Source organism: Takifugu flavidus, chromosome 7 (assembly GCF_003711565.1).
Source record: "Takifugu flavidus isolate HTHZ2018 chromosome 7, ASM371156v2, whole genome shotgun sequence".
In the NCBI taxonomy this organism is placed as follows: Eukaryota; Metazoa; Chordata; class Actinopteri; order Tetraodontiformes; family Tetraodontidae; genus Takifugu; species Takifugu flavidus.
Window position 1 is genome coordinate 1,586,508 of NC_079526.1, and position 25,524 is coordinate 1,612,031.

General features: G+C 42.9%; 1 protein-coding gene across 1 annotated transcript; it reads left to right on the forward strand.

Moving 5' to 3' along the window:
- The first annotated feature begins 474 nt into the window (after window positions 1–474).
- Window positions 475–25,243, forward strand: nfic (nuclear factor I/C). Its single transcript, XM_057039461.1, has 14 exons — window positions 475–715; window positions 3,298–3,468; window positions 3,781–3,957; window positions 4,156–4,339; window positions 4,770–4,838; window positions 7,023–7,097; window positions 11,512–11,644; window positions 11,762–11,877; window positions 12,715–12,825; window positions 12,943–13,100; window positions 19,378–19,564; window positions 20,852–20,940; window positions 21,762–21,800; window positions 22,062–25,243. Exons 1-13 carry the CDS (start codon window positions 713–715, stop codon window positions 21,780–21,782), a joined length of 1,494 nt encoding a protein of 497 aa, XP_056895441.1. The 5' UTR covers window positions 475–712; the 3' UTR covers window positions 21,783–21,800; window positions 22,062–25,243.
- Window positions 25,244–25,524: the final 281 nt, after the last annotated feature.

Consider the following 25,524-nt stretch of genomic DNA (forward strand, 5'->3'; position numbering starts at 1 on the left):
GAAATAACTTTTTATCTGATCACAGGCACAAAGTCATAGCACAAGTAACAGCAACAGTAATCAAATACAATTAGCAGTATTCATGACAGACAGGCAGTGAGACGAGTCTGGAATAAAGGTGAGGTACATTTGGAACCAGTTATTAAAAATATATATTACAATAGTTACCCATAACTTCCCATTTTGGCTTCCTTAGACTGGCTTCCTGTTTACGTTGAGATCATAAATCTGGACGTCCACCAAAACATACTAGTGATTTTTTTTTAACATAAGGAGCCTGGGTGGACATCTAACTAGGTTTTATTGGGTGTATTCTGCACTTTCCATAACAACTTTATTTTTGACAAGAAAAAAAGTCGGTCCTTTAAATAAAAGATGTTTGTACATGAAAATAAAAACAGTAAAATGGAAACGCTCTTCAGTGAAGACCGAGTTAAAGCACCGACTCTGACTCTGAAGTAGAGGAGAAGCGCTCTGTCGCAGCCTGCGTGTGTGTGTGTGTGTGTGTGTGCGTGTGTGTGTGTGTGTGTGTGTGTTGGGGGTGGAAGGGTTCTGCCTCAACGGGACGTTTCTGGTGTGGAGCTGCGCATATTTGCTCCACCTGGCTCCCTCACGGTCATGATAATGGGACAACACCGGCCGACAGCATGAGATGGACCGACGGTAGCCTCAGAAAAGCCCCGACTTCCACAGCTGCTGGCTCAGCTTCAACATGGTAGGACCCACCATAAATATAACACTGTCTCTTCCTGCGGGTCTTCCATATTTCCCAAAGAAGCGCAGGGAACAGAGACGCAATGCGCCGCCTCGCACGGCTGTTTTAGACAGAATGGGTGCGCAGAAAGTGGGACAGAAGGTCCGCCAGCCTGCCACTTCAGCTGCGCTCTATTATGGAATGTTTTCTTCAAATAATGGTGGAATTGCGCTGAAACCCAGATTAGTCAGCCGTGTTATGGCGATCTTTTGGGGGCAGACTCAGGACCACTGTGACACACGGGGTCCGGCCTGATGTGGACATTTCACACTGTAATAAAAGTCTCGGTTTCGCCCACTTGCTGTCTTCCTTTGGATTCTGGACAGAGCGGAAGCTGCGGCGGTGAGGTGCTTTAAAATTCTGTTGCTATTAACGCCTGTTGGGGGATTACATAAGCCGAATGTCATAAAACACCGTCAGCTGGGCGGAGATTTAGTGTTTCGCTTCAGACGTTAAATATTCTGAGAAGGGACAAATGAACTGCGAGCTCTCCCGGATGTGACTGGACTTTAGATCAACATCGCTGCCCCGCAGAACCAGAACCAGAGTCAGAGTCTCGGTCAAAGTCGCGACATCAGCGCCAGGATCGCATCGATCCGCCAAAGCGGCGTTTGGACGCTTTAATAAAACGGCTGTTGGGGAGCGACGGACGCGGAAGCAAGTTCAAGTTCACCCCGAGCTTCCTTCCGGTGTGCGGGTGAGCGCGCGGGCGTGCGCGTGCTGTCAACAGAAAATGGCCGCAGAAGGAGCCAGCAGATAGAGACAGGTTAGAGACAGACAGACAGGCAGGAAGACAGGCAGCAGGCAGACAGAGATGTTAGTTGATGTGGTAATGAGGGGTCACAGTAACACACACACACACACACAATCCTTGTGCGGAGCATCAGCGATGGTGTTCTGGTGGAGTCAGCCGTCTCCTCCCTGATGGTTTAGCCCACTGAACCAGACTGGGACCCTAAAAAGGTCCAGGGAAGCTCTGCAACTACTGAGAGTGTAACACAAGCAGTTTATAATATTAAACTCTTTTGCAGTATTTTAATTTTGAGTCTCTGAATTTGGGGTTTTTCTTAAGATGTTAGTCTTCATCACATCAGCATCATCACATTTAGAATAAATCAACACTTTTTGCTACCCTTGTCCTGTCCAGCAGTGAAGCTGCAGCTTCTGGAGGCCTTTTTGTGCTCCAAAGATGTTGCTTTATCTGTCTGTTAACCTCATCCTGCCTCCTCATCATATTAAAACTCTATTTTATCAGTGAACATTGGGCCTGACTGCTGAGAAACTCACAAACACAAAACAACAAAAACAGTAACAACATAAAGCCCCAAAACCCAGAAGAAACAACTTCTGGCAAAATAACCAACGACTTCAGAAACTGAGCAAGAAAGAATGGAAAAGAAGGAGGATCAGACGTTGAAGTGGAGCAACATACGTGTTGTATGTGCACATGTTCTGTAAGCATTCAGGCCAATCAACACATGCTGATGGTGTTCACCTGTACAGTAACATGGCCCACAGCTTTGGCCTTTATCATTTGGCACGTTTCGGTCCGTGTGCTATTCCCCCCTTCAGGGTAACAGCTTGACTGCTTTACTGCCCCCCATCATAGGAAACCACCCCTGGACCCACAGTGCAGGTGTGTAGGTTGTAGTTGTAGTTCAGACGCAGGTCAAGAGTCCATTTAAGACAGTCAGGACGGAGGGACAACTAGAGGAACAACCCAGTTCTTCTGCCAGAAAGTCAAGATGAAGATAAAGATTTAAAGGTCCTTTTATACCATCCCACACATCCAGGTGGCCAGGTGGTACAGGTCCCCAGGTGATACTGGGCCCCAGATGGTACAGGTTTCCAGGTGGTACTGGACACCAGGTGGTACAGGTCCCCAGGTGGTACTGGACACCAGGTGGTGCAGGTGTCCAGGTGGTACTGGACACCAGGTGGTGCAGGTATCCAGGTGGTACTGGACACCAGGTGGTACAGGTGGCCAGGTGGTACCTGGCCCCAGGTGGTACAGGTGACAAGGTGGTACAGGTCCCCTGGTGGTACAGTTGGCCAGGTGGTACCGGGCACCATGTGGTACAGGTCCCCTGGTGGTACAGTTGGCCAGGTGGTACCGGGCACCATGTGGTACAGGTACCTGGGTGGTACAGGTAACTATGAGGGGTGTAGAGTTAAAATGGCTTATGTATATTGACTTGTCCACCATTGAATCACTGGGGTCTGTGGCTGGTTGGGGCCCAAACTGAGCACAGAGTCTTTAGAAAGGCCGGAGGCCAATAAGGGCAACAACAATAGTTATTGGTTAGTTGGTAGTTGGTTTTTGAGCAGCTCTTTGCAATGACTTTGAGGATTAAAAACCTCAAGAAAACTACAAAAGTCTGACTATTTTACACAGCTACACAAATGTACATTCTTACGTGGCCAAAACTTGGTGGACTTTCCCCCATTAATATGTAGAGTCTCCTCATACTGAAAGCGGTCCTGCCTGTTTACCCGCTGTCTCAGGTTTGTAGTTAGACTCCATGTTTCTCTGTGTCCTTCAGGATGAATTCCATCCTTTTATCGAGGCGCTGCTGCCGCAGGTTCGTGCCTTCGCTTACACGTGGTTCAACCTTCAGGCCAGGAAAAGAAAATATTTCAAAAAACATGAGAAAAGAATGTCGATAGAGGAAGAGAGAGGGGTGAAAGATGAACTGCTGGGAGAAAAGGCGGAGGTGAGTGTCGCAGCTGTTCACTTATCCACACATCAGCCTTTAAGCTTCACACACCAAATCACAGCTCGCTCAAGTGCTGACAAAATCTCGTAAAAACATGAAAACTGTATGAGTGTTTGCATCCCATAATAATTTGCTATGACGTATTCAATATTTCATAATAGGGATTGAATTCTGTAACCTTGTGCCTGTGATGTGTGTCTTAACATTGATTAAATCACTTTGTTCTCTTTGGGTTCTAATCTGTAGTTGAAACAGCATTGTGAGCATTTGGGATCGCGCTTGTAGTCATGCATGGTTTTGTGTTGCTAGGTGAAACAAAAGTGGGCAAGTCGCCTTTTAGCCAAGCTAAGGAAGGACATTAGACCTGAGTGCCGAGAGGATTTTGTGCTCTCAGTAACAGGCAAGAAAGCTGCCTGCTGTGTTCTTTCAAACCCTGACCAGAAAGGCAAAATGAGACGCATCGACTGTCTCCGACAAGCTGACAAGGTAAGTGAAACTAGCAGACATCGAGTTCCAGCATTCCTGCGAAAAATAAATACAATAAATACGGTATATATACATTTACAACTCAGGTAAATTCCATTATAAGATGCAGTGAATAGCATGGAATCAATCCTATAGCGTAGCATAGCCTAGCTCAGTCAGGCAGAGCATGCGGGCACTGACTCGAGCATGTGATTAAAGGTATGGCGGCTGGACCTGGTGATGGTCATCCTGTTTAAAGGGATCCCACTGGAAAGCACCGACGGAGAGCGCCTGGTCAAGGGAGAGCAGTGCTCTAATCCAGTCCTCTGTGTCCAACCCAGACACATTTCAGTGGCTGTCAAGGAGCTTGACCTCTACCTGGCCTACTACGTTCAAGAAAGAGGTGTGTATCACACATACCATAATACTACTGTCTACTATCATTGCTCTCATGTCTCAGTTCTCTTCACACATCTGGAACACATTTCTCTGTATTGTTTCTGTGCAACACAGATGTTTCATTTATGCTACTTATGCTAACGCGTTTCGTGCTACTATTGCGATAACATAGTAGCCTCCAGTATCCTCCAGGTATCTTCAGCTGACAAATACGCCACATTTATTGCCTGAACTCTTCTTCTGTTTAATATTGTTGTTCAGGAAAATGGTGGAAAAAAACACTTTTAATAAGTTTCATTTAAGGACTTTTTCATTATAATTGATGTTATGTATCTACCACATGTTATAAACTAAACTAAACAATATTCAGTTGTCTGAGGTTTATAACTTAAAATAATCCCTCCCTCTCTCTCTCTGTCTGTCCACTCCCCCAGAGGTAGAACAGACCAGTAGTCCCAGTCACACAGGAGTTGTCCAGGACCATGAAAGCAGCCAGACCTTGGGTAATGTAACCTTTGCTAACAGAAGTGCCTTATGTACCAGACTGCAGTAAACAACTGTGGTGCTAGCATGAGCCCAGCTGCATAAAAGGGTGGCTGCTCAGAGAATGTTGAGAGGGGAGGCTGAACCAGCCTTTTTGCCCTCTGTGGGTGATGCCGAGGGCTCCAGCTTCAGCCACCAGTCCCATAGATTTATGTCTCGTAGTTCCTTCCCTGATGTGTTCAGTTTCATTAGAAAGCTTAGACATGATGATTGACAGCTGGGCTCTGCTCTTGAATAGCTGTGTGGTTTTAAACACACGTGTTCAGAACTGGATGGAAACTCAGAGATTTTATTATAAAGACAGTAGTTAATCAGAAGCGTTTCTCAACACGACGCCATTTTCACAGCTGATGCTGGCACCCAAAGATGAAAGAGCAGCAGTGTAAGCAGATAGCATTAGCAGGCCGGCAGCCAGCAGGGCTCAGATTGCTGCAGACAGGCTTCTATAAGGACACACCTGAGACAAGCAAATGGCTTGATGACCACGGTCTTTACTTGGCCGTTGTAGAATGAATCCATCATTCCTTGGCTGTTGTGGAAAAAAAGCAAAGCATCTGTTTTGGAGCAGACACACAGTAAGCGGACGGGGAGATGTTGGCGTTTCTTGGGCTGAGCAGCATAAATCTATAGTGACGAAGAAATATGTCGGTCCCAAGTTGTTCCTGATATAGAGAACTATAGCCTGAAGAGGAGCATAGAAGTGCACTCTGTTACATAGAAATGGATATGACATCAGGTGTGTGTGTGTGTGTGTGTGTGTGTGTGTGTGTGTGTGTGTGTCTGTAGGGCTGACCTCGTTTTTTTCATACATCAATAAGCAAAATAAGTTTAACAACCACTGCTTTGTGCCTCTCAGGAGGCTCCAAGATGATCAGCCTGGTGTGATTAGAGGTGAAGGATAGTTGGTTGACAGGAGAGTGATAAAAGTTCTGATCCACTACAAACTAAAATTGGAAAATCAACAAGTGGAAATGATGTACTTTGGTGACCCAATCACAGCTCTACCAGTCTTCCTATGGTCTCCAGTTCCTCTCTGCATCACTACAGTTTTTGGGAGGTGCACGCCACATCTGTGCGGCAGCCGTAGCTCATGTAGCACCGACCCAACCCCCTTTAGGCTGGGTAGGCATAAACAGGCCTTTTGCTGTCGGAACTAAGAGCTGCAGCACATAAGAGCTCCAGTGCACAGCCAGATGGTGGCGCTGTGGTGGGAACCAGCTTGCTGTTTGCCAAATCATTACACTTAACTGTGCTTCAAAGGCTGACTGGATGGTGAAGATGTCCCTGAAGGTAGCACAGAATAAAGACAGACGAAGATGGCAAAAAGCACATTTTATATTTATGGCATGTTACTTTTTTATGGATCCAGGATCTGGATAAAAACTTCTTCCATTAGACCAAATGGAAGATGTCACATTGGAGGAATCCAGTGTGGTTGAATTAGAAGCTGCATGCAAACATAGTGGAAACCACAATCCAGACTACCCTGACTCGGCATCGTTGCGCCTATCAACTATCTCTGAAGCTTCATTTTTGTACAGTGGATTAAATTGTGGACAGAATCAGATTTAAATGATCAAATTATGAATTTGTCTTGCGGGTTGCTGAAAGGTGCTGAAGGATCCAGAATGTGTGTTAGCCTAGCCTCAGTATGCTCAGTCTGCGTGGAAAATGCTCGAGTAAATGTTTTCATTTGGGGATTTGCGTGTGTTTGTGTGTGCATGTGTGTGTGTGCCTGAGTGCATGTGCTTGAGTGTATTTTTACAATTTTTATGGGTCCCAAGAAAGGTACAGATAAGACTCCGTGGAAGACAGCAAATATGAGAGGAATAACGTCAGAGATGAGGGTTATTATGCACAAAGCTGGGAGGCCACTGGTCGACCTCACCCATTATTATGGGAAACTTGCACCACGTTGGCCATTAAGGAGACCATTAACAAATCTGATATAGCTCAGGGCGCTACCATGTTTTTAGTTTTATTGATTCCTTTATGTTCCACTTTATTTTCCAGAACAGCTCTAGTTCAGCAACCAAGGTTTCACTGTACAACTAATTAGGTCAAGCAAAGCTTTACCAAACTGTTGAGTTTATTGCTGTTAAACTACAGTGCTGATGCGTAACTGCTGCTGTTTGTTCACACAGATGGTCCAGAATTTCAGGAGAGCTTTGTGACATCTGGAGTTTTCAGTGTTACTGAGCTTGTTCATGTCTCAAAAAGTAAGTCCACGTGCTTGATATTATTGGTAAGAGTCTCATGTTCCATTAATTTAAGTACAAAGAATTTATAAAGAGGTGGAGTGTGGGAGACATTGGCAAATTGAATCTTACATACTCAACTCAAAGCTAAAAGGCTAGCTTGGGCTGTCGTCTTCCTGTGGTTGGAATAATAATTATCTTTATGCAAACATGGTTAGTCTTAGTTGTATTCATGATGTTTTTAGTTCATTCTGTTATATAGTTTATTTCTGGGAGCCTCATTCACACCAGACACAGGATGCATTGATCACACCGGAGAGCAGCACTTTTCTCTCACTGAGCCTCTATTATATGCTTATACTGGATTTCACCTGTTGATCGGACCATATTTGAAATATGGAAAATGCTTTAAATCAAGTTCAAAAATCAAAACACTGAACAAGGAGGTTATAATCCTACTCAAAAGGTAACGTGTCCAAAATGCTTTTCCTTTCTGCCTCTTCTCTTTAATCCTAGTACATCAAAGCATTCGCTGCCATTTTTTTCCTTGTTTCTCCACTTTGAAAGTTATTTTTTTACATTTTGTTTGGCTTCTCCTTGTTTTCCCCAATATTTTGATGCATTGCCCTTTGATGCATTTGTTAATAATGTAGTTCCTAGTGTCTCAGGCGAACTCTTAAACTCTGCCGGCCTCGTTGGTCTGCATTGTTTTTGTACTACACAAAAATAAATTTATTTCTCTGCCCCTTTTTTAAACCTTGATCATGAGAATCAAACACATCTATACATCCTAGATCATCCTGGAAGCCAGTAGAGAAATTATAGAATACGGGTTGAGGGGATCTCTTTTTAGATAGATAGTGTGCAGCAGTATTTTGAGATGTTACCTTGAAAATGATAAGTTAAACTGATTAGCATTCTGCACCAACAATCGATGTCCCAAACAACAGCTGTGGTCCGGCATAATAAAGGTGCAACTGGAGTTGATTTGTGTGCCCGGCTGGGAATTGTAGCTGGATTGGAGGCAATTTGTGTCTTGCTACAAAGTAATTGTCCATCTAGAGCAATGGCCGAAAACAGGGTCTCCAGGGATAGGCTAAAGGTTAAGCTTGGATAAAAAAAAATGCTGAAAATTAGTCATTATTCCCAAATCCTTAAGCACATAAGTTGCTTGGTAGTGGACCAGGAACTCATAACAGGAAAGGTCACCCATCAGTCACCCAGTCCAGAACTGAATACCCGAAAGGTGGTGGTTAGTGACAGTTTGCAGGGTGGATCCATTCACCATTCACAGATGGACTTCTTTTGCTGTTCATGTGGAGCATTTCTCCAAGAGGAGATCAGGCTGCTTGCAGAAATGTTAGTATTCATGAGTGAAGCTGCAGTGTTTTGTTTGTGGGAATCATTAGGTTGGATTCAAAACAGAGGCGCTTCTGTGACTTTGGACAAAGAATTGAACAGTGTACGGAGAGTGTTGTAGGGGAACACTGCATGGTTGATGAGATGAGTGATCCTCTCATCAAGGGAGGATGGCCCTGAGCAATTCCATGTAGTGAGTTAACCTGCGAAGGAAACTTATTCTGGCTTCTCGTATTTAGGATCTTTTCCTTTTGGTAATTACCCAAGGATCATGACCAATAGGTGAGCGTTGGAACATAGGGTAAACAGAGGGCCTTGCCTTTTGGCTCAGCTCTTTCTTCACCACAGGCCAACTCAGCATTTGTAATAGTGCAGATACTCCCCTGACATGCCAATTTCCTGATCCATTCTTCCCCTCTCATGAACAAAATCCTGAGCTACTTCAACCCCTCCACTTGGGCTAGTAACTCCTCTCTGACTTGGAACGGGCAATCAAACCTTTTCTGGCCTCAGATATAGAGGTCCTGATCTTCATCCCAGCCACTTCACACTGGGCTGTGAACCATCCCAGCAAGAGCTGATGGTCAGTGATCGAGGCTAAAACATCATCCAGAAAGAGCAGTGACAAAATCATCAGGCCCCTGAATTTAACTCCACCTGGCTGCTTCTAGAAATATTGACCATATAAATTATGAGGACAATGGTTGACAAAGGGCAACCCTGGGGGAGTCCAACCCTCACCCGAAACGTGTTCGACTTAGTGCCAATGAAGCACGCCAAGCCCACATTCCTACAATACAGAGATCCGATGCTAAGTTTAGTAAGGGTCCATCCACCCCATATTCCCAGAGTGCCCTCCAAAGGCTACTTCTGGGTACTCAGTCATATGCTCTATGACTCATCCAGCATCCTAGCAATGATGAAGAGCTGATCCACTGTTCCACAGCCAGGATAAAAACCACATTACCCCTCCAAGTTACCCCTAAAAGTCACACTCTTCTTTTCAGTACCTGGGCATAGGCCCTCCCAGGGAGGATGACAAGTGTGATTCCCCCTATAGTTGGAACACAATCTCTGCTTCCATTTCTTAAAGTTGGGGACCACCACCTCAGTTTGCCATTTCACAGGCACTAAGCCTGAGGTCCACGCAATGTTGAAAAGGTGTGTTAACCAAGACATCCCTACAATATCCAGAACCTTAAGGTATCTACTTATTTCATGAACATCGCGTATTTTCCGTCCATGCAGTTTGTCAGTTTTACTGGTTAAATGAAACCATTATGGCCTAACAAAGTGACTGTAGAAAAACAGACTTTTTGCATCTCATCTGGACAAGTCGATTTATTGGAAAAAGCAGCACACTGGAGAGAGAGGTGTTCTTTAAATAAAGAATGGTCACAATTGCCAGACTCATCCAAAAACCGCTCTGGACTGGAATAAAAAGCTAGATGGAACCAGATGAGTGAGTGGGAGCAAGTAGCTAAGGCAAGTACCTCAAATCCCTGAAGACCTGGTGAAACTGGTGTTTAGAGAATCATCTGATTTTCAGGAAAGATCTTAAGATCTGGTAGAAGTCACAAGAACCGATCTACACAAGAAACCATGATCCCCAATATCATGCCCCTGACCTTGCCAGTGGAAGCAGTGCTCTTTGTTCCCATTGCTAAACAAGCACTTCAGGAAAGCCATGAGGTAGGGTACTAATTCAATCAAATCATCACCAGTAGATCCTTGTCAAAGTTGAGGAAGAAGGGGAAGATGACGCCTGACATTTCAAACTCCACCATTGCAACTGGAATGGTTACTTATATGTGAGACAACAGATCATGAAGGCACCACTACAACAAAAAAAATCTATAAATTGCTTGTTAACAACTCACCTCAGTGCATTTGGGTTTGTAGATGTTGTCAAGACAATTTCCTGAAGGTCAAACCAGCATTTCAATGGAGTCGAAAGGGGACCTAAGTGACTTTGAACCTGGCTGGTTGTCGGTGCTAGTCAAGCTGGTCTGAGAAGCAGTATTTTAGAACCAGAAGATCTCCTGACAATTTGTGAAACCTTAAACAAGATGGCTTAGACTCTAAGCCTGTTGCTCTAAGCCTTAGAGCGGCAGAAGACCACACCGCTGGTGGCACTCCTGTCCACTCCAGACCGCCTTCTACTGGCTACTTCCAGCAGGATTATGTACCATTCACAAAGCTCAGATCATCTCAAACTGGTTTCTGGAACATGAGAGTGAGTTCATTATACTCCAGTGGCCTCCACAGTCACCATGGCATGAGGTGGAGCAGGAGATTCACATCATAGATGTGCAGGCAACAGAACTGCAGCAGCTGTGTCATGCTATGGCATTTTATCTTTACCAGCGTCTGTTACAATCAAAATTGTCTCCAGGCCTTTTCCCGAATCCCAGGGCCTAACCCCCAACAATCAACAGTGGCAGGAAAAATTCCCCTTTAACAGGAAGAAACCTTGAGCAGGACCAGGATCATGTAGGGGGACCCTCCTGCTGATGAGGGAGAGATGGGTTGAGAGGGAGAGGAATACATTATGTACAACAAGCTGTCTTTACAATAGATGAGTGGGTCAGTGGGCTTGCGTGTCAGAGGTTAATAGGTCAGTGCACACCTAACACTTCAATATGGACCAAAAACCACTGACAAATGTTTCCAACACCTCGAACACACTTTAAGGCAGTTGTGATGCAAAAGGGGGTCCTATAATTTCCGAGCAAGATGTACCTGATAAATTAGCAGGTAAGGGTGCTTTATGCAATCTTTTACTTTTGCATAAAGGCATTAAAGCTACATCGCAAAACGGCAGCAATACAAAGGAATATCAACAAATTTCTTCAAAAAATACTCATAAATATGATACACATTTCACATTTCGTCTCACTAATATCTACTAATATTTATTTTTGCCTTCTTGTTGGTTTGAAATGGGTCACCTACTGGATGTAATTAGAATTTTGCTTAATTTAACAGATTAACATTGATCTGCATCAGAAAGGTTGATCTTATCTGGAATAGTAAAAATGACCATATTAACCTTCAATTTTCTCCCTTTGTGTAGCTCGGGTAATCACAGTTGTAGGTCCTGGTTTCTCAATGGGGGAGCTGCATGGTCATCTGGCTTATGACCTCAACCCATCTGTCAACCAGCCAGTAGGCCTCAGAAGATCCTTGGCCAGCACCTCTTCCAGCGGGTAACACGCACACACTGAAAAATGTAATATTGTATGAGCAGAGGCTTGACAGCCGTACTGCTGTGGCATTGTAGCGCACGCACTAGTCTGTATTGTTCTCTGTACACGTATCTACAGGAGTAAGCGCCATAAATCTGGATCTATGGAGGATGAGGTTGACAGTCCAGGAGAATATTACCACTCCCCTTCTCCTGCCAGCAGTTCCAGAAACTGGACTGAAGATGTGGAAGGAGGTAACAGAATGTGGATAAAACTGAAAGTGTTCAGTATCTGTACCCGGACCAGAGGTTGATTTTACCAGTATGGATTGTTTAAATTTGCACTGTACAAAATTAAAATTTGAGTAGAAGGAGCTGTTTCTAAAGGTAAAGCTATACGTCATCATTAACAGTTTAGTACCACTGCAACTGAATTTGCTAAAGTACATTTTCAGCTACAGGAGTTTGGTAACGGTACTAGTTCAGTCTGTTGGGAACTGAGCTGAGAAGCAGAGGGTTGTTGGTTCAAGCCCCAGGTCAGACAAACCATGTAAGGTGTTCTGGTAGTAGGGGGAGGTGCCAGAACTCCTTCAGAGCACTGGAACCCTTGAGCAAGGTACCAAACCCACATATGCTCATATAAGGTGCTGCAATGAGCTGGGGACCAGAGAAGACCTGCCTTCACCCATTGTGGACTGTCCCCGTGACCCCGAGAGGGATAAAGGGGTTAAGAAGATGAGACAATTTTAGTAACTTTAGGTATTTCAACAACACTGGATGCACAATATGGCTTCTGAAGGTGGAAGCCATGTTGTGTCTTAAAAGGAGACTTGCAGCAGGACTTAGGAGTCAGACTGCAGATATGGAGGACACAGACAAGAGGCACCACAGTTCTTACTGAATTGGGAATTTGACTATAACAAATATAACCAGAGCTTGGAACAACGATTATACAAGACAAGAAGAAATGAGGTCAGTAGGCCTACTCAGTCGTGGTCCCAGATCAGGCTTGGGACTAACTAAAACTGGATTTAGAGCTAGTTCCTCTGAGCCCAGCATATTTTAAATGTGGCTTTATGTGCTTTGCTTTAGGTCTGTCTCCTCCTGTGAAGAAGACAGAAGTGGACAGTCCTCCCCAGAAGGATTCACCAAGACTTGGTTCCTTCACACAGCCTCACCGACCTGTCATAGCTGTACATAGTGGTCAGTAACACACACGCACCTACGCACAAACATACACACACACTTTTTGCATGCAACAAATATTCATTTACTGTCTTGTGTTGTCTCCCTCTCGGCCTGCTCTTTCCCTCTGTCTAGGTCTGTCTCGGAGCCCCCACCCCTCTCCATCTCTTTATTTTCCATCAGCACCATACTTCCCCCATGGAGCAATCCGCTATCCTCCTCATCTGGCCCAGGACCCTCTAAAAGATCTGGTTTCATTAGCCTCTGACCCTGTCGATAAACCCCCCAGCTCGGTGAGCACAACTAATTCCAAAGCCATGCTCTAAAATGAAATGACTTTTAGCAAGCAGGTTGTGTGTAGTAATACCTGGGTTGAAAGGCAGGCAATAATAACAATAATAGTAATAACAGGTAGGATAAATGCTACCCAAAATTACTCTTAGTCAAAACAAAACAGCACGAGCGATTCATGTCAATGTTCAGCATTGATTAAGAAGACATCAAACCCTTAGAAGCACATTAATAGTCATTAAGATAATACCACTTTTAACAGTTCTCCATGTAGAAAACATTGTAAATGTCTTTACCTTCCTATAATAAATTCTAGGATTGTAACAATTCTTTTTGAGACAGTTAAATCGCAATACAAATATTTGAGGATTAAAATCGGTCAGATAAAAATGAATGGTGCTGCTCTTGTTAGAGGTGTGACGTTGTCTTTGGACGTCCTTCGTTAGCTCTAACGGTAGAGACACGGATTGGGAGAGAGAGGACGCGCCATCCTCCTGTTTTAAATCAGGTGTGTGGAAACATTTTAGTTTCTCTACGTTAGAAAATGAAAAGGTTAGGCGATAATAGACAAAACAAAGCCGGTGTGCTAACATTGCTACTAACTACAAATATTAACCGCTAAAAGAGTACAACCAGTATATTATTATGTTTAGGGATTTGTTCCAAAAATCCATTTAGTCTTTTTGTTTTCTTATTTACTTTGGATTATTTAATTTGATTAAGAAAAGATGAGAGTAGATATACAGCATTTTGCATGTTTTGCTTGATAAATAATTAAATCTTATTTTGTAAATCCTATTGGATGGTGAGTTAGGCGTATCGTTACATCCCTAGTAATGTTTCATGCCTACTGATGTCAAACACAGCCGTTCTAGTTGCAGCAATGCCATTTGGTCTAAAACAGGACAACACAACAGTATCCCACTTCCTAACTTGACTGTAAGGCCCTCCGTCCTTCAGTCCCATCTCTTTGTTGTCTGTTACGAGCTTTGTTATGAGCCCAGGCACATCTGTGTTTACAGTCGTTGGAAAGACACCAACATCCAGCCGACTGAAAGAAAAGCCGAGAGCAATCTTCAGAGCAGTTGTCCTCCTTCCACTTTGTTTGCTCTGTCATTAATCGCGATGACATGTAAATCTATCCAAATGACCCTTCTTCCCCACCCTGAGGACCCAGACACCTTTACTAAGATCTATTCAGGTCTTGTGATTGCCCTTTAAAAGACAATAAACCATGGACGATTCAATGGGTCAAACATTTAAACTCCTCACCTTCAGTTGTCCACCACCTGTAAACACACAACAACCATTGCTGCTGTTGCTGTGGGACATTGCACATGGACGTCTCCATAGCAACAGTGGCATTAAAGCCTCATCTTTCCCACTTATCTTCCATCTCTTTCTCCCTGCTACCTCTTCTTTATTTATCTCTTTTTTTGGTCATCCAGCTTCACCCTATCCTTTCTTCCCTAAGAAAAAGCCTCTCACTGGTTACTGGTTTGCCACTTTCCCTCTTTTCCAGCAACCTTACTCTGTTGCTAGGGCCGCTGGGATGGCAGCAGGTTTCAAAAAGTCAATCTGCCTTTATTCACCCCAGAGTATTCCTTGTTTGCTCACTTATGTCAACAGGCTTCAGTGATCAAAGTGTAAAAGTCTCCGTGTTGCTGCACCCTCGCAGTAAACCATATTTGAATCCAGGATTGATTGATAAGCACAGAGAACTGTTATGTGACTGCTATGTGTCTACATACATAGACCTAATTGTTGGTACCCTTCTGTTAAAGAAAGAAAAACATACAATGGTCACTCGAGCAACTTGAAACTGATAAAAGGAACAATAAATAAAAAAGGGCTGAATGTTAACCCATGGAGTGGCTCCATCTGTCTCACATGTCTAGAGGTGCCAACTACCTGTTCCAGCTCCTTCAGATGTTTAATAGGATTGATCTTCATATAGAACCAAATATTTAGAATAAAATGAAAAAATGCATTTGAAAAATTATCTTCTGCTACTGTTTGCAACAAATCGATTCACTTCATTTAGTTGGGACACTGAATTTATTCTGATTAATTGCTTGTTATATATGCATATATTAACTGGAAGACTTTATTTCATGTCCAATTAAAATGGGAAGTTATATCATCAGAATAATTATAATAATAAACATAACAAGTGCCAGGGTTTTTGCTCTTAGCCCTTCATGGGGGTCTTTATATGTGTGTTTTGGGTCTCTATCCTGGTGGTAGAACCATGGCTTGTGACTAGAGACCAGTCGTTGTGATGCTGAGCAGCACATTTCACTCCAGAAAAGATTGATTGTCTTGAGATGACGTATCCTGCTCACATTCAGTCAGATGGGGCAAAGCAACCCTAGAGCATAACCAAGCCCTTGTCTGTGTTTTAGAGTAGGTCCAGTCTTCTCTTCTCTGTAGGCTTCATTTTTGCATCTCTGAACATAGAGCTCATTTGACTTTCCAAAAAACTCCAGTTTTGTCTCAGCTCTCCAGAGGACAGCCGCCTCACTATGCATTTTGTTTGGAAGTAGATGACCTTGGAACTTATCCCAGCTTTCCTTTAACATGGGTTTCTATAATTTTCCTTCTAATCTCCTCTCTCTCCTGAATTGGCTGGTTCATGTTCCTCGATAAACAGACAGAACAGCAAAGCCTCATCACCTCTTAGATAGATAGACTGACTGAAGTTTGAAGATACTAGTGTTTTTTACATACAATAAAAGACAAAAAAATAGGGAGAAATGACAACAGCACATGCATACAAGAAAGTAAAATAAATCTATTAATAAAGGTTTTCAGAAGGTCTCTCATATATAAATAAAAACACAACAATCAAAATAGATGCAAAAACTTTCAAAATGTCAGGAGCTTGCAAGTCAAGGTCTTCTACATGCAGAAGGATCAGCTGCCATATTTCATCAAATGTAGACACACAACCTCTCTTTAGGTGCTGGATCTTTTCAAGTGTTGAAAACATGAATACATCTCTGATCCACAATAAATGTGGTAGTAGATGTTGTGATTTCCAGTCTCATAGTGTTGGGGTTAGGATTGGGGTTAGTGCTGGGGTTAGAGTTGGGGTTAATGCTGGGTTTAGTGTTGGGGTTAGGGTTGGGGTTAGAGTTGGGTTTAGTGCTGGGGTTAGGGTTGAGTTTAGTGTTGGGGTTAGGGTTGGGGTTAGGATTGGGGATAGTGCTGGGGTTAGTACTGGGGTTAGAGTTGGGGTTAATGCTAGGTTTAGTGCTGGGGTTAGTGTTGGGGTTAGAGTTGGGGTTAGGGTTAGGTTTAGTGTTGGGGTTAGTGCTGGTGTTAGTGTTGGGGTTAGGGTTGGGTTTAGTGTTGGGTTTAGTGTTGGGGTTGGGTTAGTGTTGGGGTTAGTGCTGGGGTTAGAGTTGGTTTAGTGTTGGGGTTAGTACTGGTGTTAGTGTTGGGGTTAGAGTTGGGGTTAATGTTGGGTTTAGTGTTGGGGTTAGTGTTGGGGTTAGTGTTGGGGTTAGTGCTGGGGTTAGTGTTGGGTTTAGTGTTGGGGTTAGTGCTGGGGTTAGAGTTGGGTTTAGTGTTGGGGTTAGTGCTGGGTTTAGTGTTGGGGTTAGTGCTGGGGTTAGTGTTGGGTTAGTGTTGGGGTTAGTGCTGGGGTTAGAGTTGGGTTTAGTGTTGGGGTTAGTGCTGGTGTTAGTGTTGGGGTTAGGGTTGGGTTTAGTGTTGGGGTTAGGATTGGGGATAGTGTTGGGGTTAGTGCTGGGGTTAGAGTTGGGGTTAATGCTGGGGTTAGGGTTGGGTTAGTGCTGGGGTTAGTGTTGAGGTTAGTGCTGGGGTTAGGGTTGAGGTTAGGATTGGGGTTAGGATTGGGGTTAGTGTTAGGGAGGTTAGTGTTGGTGTAATAGTTAGGGTTAGAGTTGGGTTAGAGTTGGGGTTAATGTTGGCGTTGGGGTTCGTCTAACCCATGAGTGAACATGTCTCAAAAGGTTTTTAAAATACAGACCCAGCATGTATGCAAAGATGAGCATGTCCAAGACACTTAAATAAGAATACTACAATGTTGTAACATTTGTCACAACATGGGTTTTGGAGGACATAATATAGTACAACATGTAGTATTATTATAGTATAACATAGTAGTATTATAGTATAACATAGTAGTATTATAGTATAACATGTATGTGTGGACTAATTAGTTTCAATCTTTCCTAGAGCTCCCATAGCTTATAATCTACTGAGCCACAATTCAGAAGCAAAGCCTTGTCATTATTTAATTTTTTAAGTAAAATTGTATTTACTATTAATTTTTGTGACCATTGTGGGCTTTTCTTTCTTTCATACATTTTGCTGTGTTTGTGCAGTGTTGGGTTACAAGGACATGAACAAGGTGTCAATTTGTGCCTGAGTTAACAGATGTAGTTAACCTGTGTGGCACCAACTCATTACTCATTGTCACAGCTGTAAAACCACTTTTATGATGGGATTGTAAGGTGAGCCAAAGATGGCCCTACTGACACCAATCTGGATCCACAGTCATGCAGTCTTGGGCCACTGGAGCAGAGGATTGGCCAAAAGCCCATCCTCTTCCTCTGCCTTCCTTTTTACAGTTACTCAGTAAAACTAAAAGTTGAAAAACTGATGCCTATCTTTTAACATTTGAATGGGACTTAAACAAAGTCTAAAGAAGACATTGAAATTGCCAAAAAGGGCAAAAAGTCAGTTAAAAATTATGAAAACCATAGAAAGATAAATACATGAAGAAGACAAAAAGCAAAAGTCAGGAAACTCGCTTTGTATGTTTTAAAGACACACAGTAGGCGTTCTGATGCTCTGTGTGGGGCACTTTAATGCCATCCTTATACCTAAGGTCTTATTACATCTGCAGCAGAACAGTACATTTAGTTTAAACAGAAAAACGCATCCACATCCATCAATAATAGGAATAGAGACAGAAAAAACACAGTATAGCAAAGGTATACTATTATTCATATTGACCAGTGGAGAGCAACGTTAGACCATGACTGAAGTTCCAGATTCAGTGACAACCTACAGAATGTAGATGCAGAATATAAAGAATGCAGATCGGTCCACTTCAACATAGTTTCTGTAAAGAAAGAAAAGTTGTTAACCTTCACAGTTACAGTACAGCACAATGCACAGCTTCAGTCCAGTGGATCTATCACCTCCTGCACAGATGATCCATTTTCTTCATCAGTGAAATCCATTAAATGTTGTTCCTGGAACTTCCTGGTCTTCTGTGAAGTTTCAGCCTCTGACACCTAACTGAGGTCACCTCTCAGTCATTCCACTGCTCAGCGAGGAGAGCAGCCACACATGTTGAATCTCCTCTTCAGATTCCAGAAACCAACAGGAAACAAACAGGTCACAAGCAGTTAGAACCCACAACGACTGGTGCAACTGAAAGAGCTCTGCTCTTCCTCTTCAGTCAGTACCTGCTCTGGATTTAAAGTTGTATTGTAGAACATTCAGGCTACACCCACTGTTTCTGTGGGACATCATGTCACACAACAGCCTCCACCTATACAGTCAGGTAAAAGCTTATCGTTACCTTTACACCACTTTAGCTCCAGCAGCCGTTGTTCTTGCAAATTTTGCAATGTGAATGGTTTTATTCAGAGCCAAAGAGAAGAGCTTGACTAGTTGCTCCGTTCGTCCTGACTGAACCTTGACCGCCTCGACTGATTGTGGCTGTAACACATCTCCTACCTTTAGATCTCCTTCCTCTGTGGAACTGATCTTTCTTGTCTACCTGCTTCCACCAACGCACAACAGTCTCCACCTTTATAACCACTGAAACATCTAAATCTTCTGTGATTTCAGAAGTATTCTGCTCTTGAGAGTGAGGTGATGTCACAAACCGATGAGCTACATATTTAGATTTTTTTAAAAAGACATCAAATTTTGACAAAAAAGGTACATAAATATAATTGAGTTGGTTAAACTATTGTGAAAGTCTCCCTGTTTAAATCACTTATTTGGAAAAAAAGAATGTCTACTTAAGCATATTAATGTACTGAAATTTATGTATGTAGATATTTATGGTTTTTACACACACATGTAAATTTAAATGTTATTAGGGGATTTATTATATTATTTTGAAATAGTTATATTTAAATCTCAAATGAAAACATTTACAAAAATGCTCCAGAATGAAAGTGTCGTATGTTAAACACCCAATTAAATTATTTTATTTACTGTTGTAGTTAAAAATATAAGGTATACCACAGTATGCACAAACTGTGTAATTCTTTCTAATTCTTGCAGCTAAATGGCAGTAACCATGTTAAAGTGTCCAGTCACTACATCTCATCTCAGTTGTTGGTACCTCCTGGACCCACGCCCTCTCTGGCTCCTCCACCACCATCTCTCCATCGACCAACACTGCCTGCAGAGTCAAAGGCCACCACCACCACCTCCTCTGAACGTGGAACAAACTCCCCCACCTCACCCAGTAAGTCTCCCAGAGCTTATCTCCACTGAGTGCACAGGTCTGCTCACATAGACACAGTATTTGGACCAATATTGTCCGTCCAGAGCCGAGCGTATAAACGCATAACAGAACACCAGACATGTCAAAGTGCTGCTCTCCACAAACACACATGGTATCATGATGGAGGAAATTTGGCTTTTTTGACCACAACAGATTTTTACAAACCAATGTCAATGACTTAATAATATATAGGGTAATGTGTAAGGTCAGTTGAGTATTTAGAGGATGGGATGTTTCCAGGCATCGTACATTTGTGAGCACCTTTTTTCATTCATTAAAGCCACAAAATCTTCGTTTTGACATCTTTCATTCAAGTTGCTCAGCTGCGATGAACTGGAGACTCATCCAGGGCGGACCTGCCTTCACCCATATGTAGCCCATATGTCCAGCATGATGATTAACTCTTTAATAATGGTTTAAGTTGTTGTAAGTAAAATATTTCACATTTGGTGAAAAAGGACTTAAATCAATCGTTGTCCCTTAAATCGATCATTGTCCCTCAAATCAGTCGTTGTCCCTTAAATCGATCATTGTCCCTCAAATCAATTGTTGTCCCTCAAATCAATCGTTGTCCCTTAAATCGATCATTGTTCCTCAAATCAATCGTTGTCCCTCAAATCAATCGTTGTCCTTAAATCGATCGTTGTCCCTTAAATCGATCGTTGTCCCTCAAATCAATCGTTGTTCCTTAAATCGATCGTTGTCCCTTAAATCGATCGTTGTCCTCAAATCAATCGTTGTTCCTTAAATCGATCGTTGTCCCTCAAATCGATCGTTGTCACTCAAATCAATCGTTGTCCCTTAAATCGATCGTTGTTCCTCAAATTGATCGTTGTCCCTCAAATCAATCGTTGTCCCTTAAATCGATCGTTGTTCCTTAAATCGATCGTTGTCCCTCAAATCAATCGTTGTCCCTTAAATCGATCGTTGTTCCTTAAATCGATCATTGTCCCTCAAATCAATCGTTGTCCCTTAAATCGATCATTGTCCCTCAAATCAATCGTTGTTCCTTAAATCAATCGTCCCTTAAATCAATCATTGTCCCTCAAATCAATCGTTGTCCCTTAAATCGAACGTTGTCCCTCAAAATTGATCGTTGTCCCTTAAATCGATCGCATCTCCTTATCAACATGAACGTAGTAACACAGGAACAGGGACTCAGCAGTTTGACATGTCTGCTATAAACCATGACACGATGCTGTTTTTGATGATGTACACTGAGACAGATGTTACCATAAACACCCTCAGCATGCTCCACACCTGGCACCCCCCCTTCCAACTGCCCCACCTTCATAGGAGTGACCCCACAGGATGCAGGTGAACTGTACCAAGCCCAGGTGAGTAAACTGTATTTGATTCTACAAATATGATTAACCTTCAGGATGAATCAACAAACCAGGACTGCTGTTGCTCATCGGGGGCACAGACCAACCACAAACACACAAACACAGGAAGTTTGGTTGAAAAGGGCTTCAGATGACTTCCAGGTCAAAAGGTCAAAAGAAAACCATCAATATCTACTGATGGGGAAACTTGATTCTCCTTGCTCTGAAATGAAAAAGTTTCAGAACCCAAATGTCCTGGTTTGGCCACCATGGCCGCATACGTAACAACTGACAGGAAGTGGTTTTGTTAGTCGCTGCTCCAACAGGAAGGTCTCATGTCACACCTTAATGGTCACATGTTAGCAGCAAGTTGGGCTTGTTCGTCCACCATATCAGAGGCTCCAACGGAGATCTGGAAAACTTGGAGGCCAAGTTGTGCTGTTGTGCTCCTCAAATGGTTCCAGAAGCAATTTTTCTTGTCGGCCACAGCCAGTATTAGGCTGGGGTTGGTGGTCCATGTGAAGAAACATCACACACACCACCAGTTTGCCCTCCACCCACAGTGCAACCTGGTGCTGTCTGTCGCCCAGGTAATCAACACATTTCAACAACAATCAAATGCTAGCAAATCTAAGAGGGAAGATATGGTACATTTGTTACATAAGTTATAAAATCTGAAGAACGGGAGTAATACAGGAAATACAAAGGGTGTACACGTGATCCAAGTCAGCTTTGTTCATGTATCACCTGTCACAACAAACGTATCAGCACACAATTGTGTCAGCTCGCGCTTTATGACCAAATCATTTATTTATGTCTTGTGTCTGTTCTAGTCTTGGTATCTGGGCAACTGAGTAAACTTCAGAGGAGAGGTGATTACACTCGATTGTCATGGCAACACACTGGAGCAAAACACCATCAAGAAATCATCACAGTGAACTGACAACTGTCTATCTGTCTGTCTGTCTGTCTGTCTGTCTGTCTGTCTGTCGTCTGTCTGTCTGTCTGTCTGTCTGTCTGTCGTCTGTCTGTCTGTCTGTCTGTCTGTCTGTCTGTCTGTCTGTCTGTCTGTCTGTCTGTCTGTCCTTTCCTCTGTATCTCTCTCTCTATATATATATATGTCTCTCCCCCAGTCTTTCTCATTCTTGAGATCTGGAGTTCTGGTGGGTCCAGATGACCTGAACCAAGTATCTACATCGTGGATCCTGAAAGCCAGAGACTTGTGTTTCTTCCCAGGAGGAGGTTCCCCTGGATGGACGTCAACCTTTGCACTTTGATTCTGGGTCTTCTTGTTAGACCCCCTCCCCCTTGTCCCCGACCATCACAACGCTCGACTCCGCTGCAGGTGCTGCTTCTGATATATGCAAAGATGCCTCCTTTTCTGAACTGACTTCAAAAAATCTTGTTATTATGACAATTTCTTTGCACTTTTACTATGAATGATTTTGCCTGAAAAGGAAGTGGAATTTACACTGCATAGGGTCTCTCTCCTTGGCATAGAAGTTTTTTTTTAATTGACAATCATCAGGCTGACTCTATTAAACACAAACACACACACACACACAGATCTTGTAGCTATTAAATCTTGTATTTGAGTAGTCAAGTTGTGTGTGTGTCTGTGTTTGTGTGTTTGTGTGTGTAATCAGCATAGATTTGTACCTTTGACTTTTGCTGCAAAGATGCAAAGCAATCTTCATTTCATTTGGAATATTTTTAATAATAAGTTGCTCCATTGAGCTCCGTATTTTGAGGGACAGCCCAGCTAAACATCTGAAATCTTCCACTGTATCTCTGATGGCCTGTTGGACACGTGGCATCAATCATTGCGATTGTAATGAGAAACAATCTGATTAGGAAGTGTGATTCATTAAGATGGCACCAATTAACAACTTAAAATGTACGGAACATAAACATTGATTGAAGTAAAACACAGACAGGCCCTGCAGACTAACTAGCACACAGATTGGTTGTATGGTTGGCTGCATGCTGGTTGGCTGTATCCAGTCAGAGCAGTGTTGTGTAGCTCCACCTGTCATGTGCTACACAACTGTGCATGCCTCATTCTGCCCCGTTCTCCCTGGTGGAACTGCATCTTAATGCTGTGGAGATACATCTATGCAATGTCCCAGATCTCACATGGCCGCCGGTCTCCTGTTTCAGGAGAAATATTGCTGAATGTAGAGCCCGTTGCCAAGACCACAGTGGTCCGCACGGTCCACATCTGCATGAAAGGAAGGAAGTCTGGATACATCATGGGGCAACAATCTGTATTCATCGTTCATAAAAAGAAATCCAGACAGTGTTTTTTGCTGGACCACCCCAGATATTTGTGTCAACAAAGAGCAGTGTTGCTTAGAAACCTGAAGCTGAATCCTGACGAGAAACAGGCAGAGGATAGCTGTGGAACAGATTAGCTCATGCCATCGGTTCTTAAGGACTGGTCTCCAAGGAACACGCTGGTCTGTCCTGCTCAGCTCACAGATGGTCATTTAGGTCCAGAAGAGCATAGCTACTTTCCGGATCTGCTGGTGTGGCTGGAGACCAGTGTCCCCGTGTTTCCATGTGTGTGTGTGTGTGTGTGTCTGCAACAGTCACATAACAACTACAATATATAGTTTTTTAGACCTTTTAATAAGGCCAAACCGTCTCAAACATTGACTTAAATGTGTCCTGAAGGCCACGTGATCTGTATGCAAAGCGACCACATGGGAGATGTATCTGGTCGGACCGTCGGTGTAGCCTGGTGTTGATAAGAGTCCAACAGGTTTTTACTGAGGCTGCAGACACCATCTGGTTCTTTTGGTAGGGTGAACGTTAAAGTTGGCTTCAAGCTAATGTCTCCTGCATGGTGCTGCTTTGGTCGCTGTGCTGACCTTTAACTGCATGGCTCAACCTGATGATACCTCCTCCTGTCCTGCTTTGTCCCAGCTGCTCCTGCACCTCTCCTCTCGGTCCCTGCAGTCTTTTCTATGTCAGAAGGTAGAGGACATCTCTTCAAATTTAGTAATAGAGCAGTTGTTGAATTTAACCTTTGCACGAGAGCTCATGAAACACATTATGTGCCTTGCATTTGATTAAGAGCAGTAACATCTTCTCAGAAAGTGAGGACACTTTCCACAGTACAGCTTTATAGAGGCTTTAGAATTTTCTAGAAAAAGGCTGCATGATAGCTCATCATTAACCAGTTCACAGTTTTGGGTGAACTAATGCTCAGCTGGTACCAGTTTGCATGTGAATGAAGCATTATTAAACGTTTGACTCTCTGTTGCCATTAAATCAAAGCTTGTGTCGAAGGAAAAGCAGATGTTTCGCTCATACATGCAGCTTTTGCCTCTATTCACAAGCTTTCCTACCAGCGTTCAACCATTATATTAGATGTTGAAGGTCTGGAAACCCTGCAAGATCATCTAATATTCATTCATTCATTCATTTATTCAGTTGCCCAGTTCCTCCTTACAGCACACACACTCTCTCACACACCCACACACACACTCCAGAGCTTAATCATGTTTTGTTTTTCAATGTTGTGACTCATTAACAAACTGTAGAATTTTGGTGTTTTTTCTATGTCAATTAATTGACTGTAACAGGTTTTGGGTTTTGTTTTGTTAAATCATACTTTACTGATAAAATCCAAATCCATAGCTTTGGTACATTTAAGACAACAGTATACAAACATGGGAATCATACTGAGCATTTTAACTCAGCCAATCATATATATGTTATTTCCATAGACATTTATGGTTTTTGATGTTCTTTTCTTTTATGGCTCAAAGTATTTTTTACAATCGCATGGCTGCAACTCAAATGAGGATGGACAGATGATCCTAGAAATGGTTACCTTGAGTGTGCATTACATCAACATGGTGTTATAAAAGCTTTATTAGGAAATAAATGCAGTTGAACCACAACTGGCATCTCAGAGGGTTTAATTGATCTGGTGGCATTTGTGAAGGACGCAGGACTGGATTCCAGCATGAGCTTTAATGTGAAAACCTGGTGATCTGTGTAGGACATCAGTGATCTGGAAGTTCCCTAAGGTGTGGCACAGCCTGACCTGTGTCTTCAGCTGCAACCAGCAGCTCTTCACAACTGTCGGTGGTGTTCATACCAAACACCTCTGATGTGTGTTTCATCTTCTGTGCTCTCCTACTAATGCCACAGATGACATAAACATGGATACACACTCTAAACAGGATGCTTTTAATGTTGGACTTTAACTTCATTTTAGCTGTTAGTCACTTTATTTTGTGTGTAAGACAGCAGTATGTGTAACATATAAACAGTCATTAAAATAAAACTTTTCTGAATTGTGTTCAATATTTTCCTTTAACATGTTGTGATGTGACATACGTGCTGGGCGTACGTGGGGCTCGTTGACAGGACGCCACTCAAACATCTTCGTCACCCGGATTTAACTTTCTTTCATCAAAGTTCTGATGTGCTCCAGAAAAACGTATATTTCAGTTGTTGTGGCAACGATGACACAGGTGGACAACAACCTGCTGATCATCCTATATTTAAGAAAAAGGCTGCTTCATAACAACAGTCTGCATGAGTCGCATTAAAGAGCATCCATATTCAAGATGCGGACCA

Excerpts from the sequence above, each read along its gene's own strand:
- nfic (XM_057039461.1), top strand. Across the intron at positions 3,958-4,155 it reads GTCTCCGACAAGCTGACAAG|GTATGGCGGCTGGACCTGGT; the intron begins GTAAGTGAAACT and ends ATGTGATTAAAG. Across the intron at positions 13,101-19,377 it reads TCGATAAACCCCCCAGCTCG|CTAAATGGCAGTAACCATGT; the intron begins GTGAGCACAACT and ends TAATTCTTGCAG.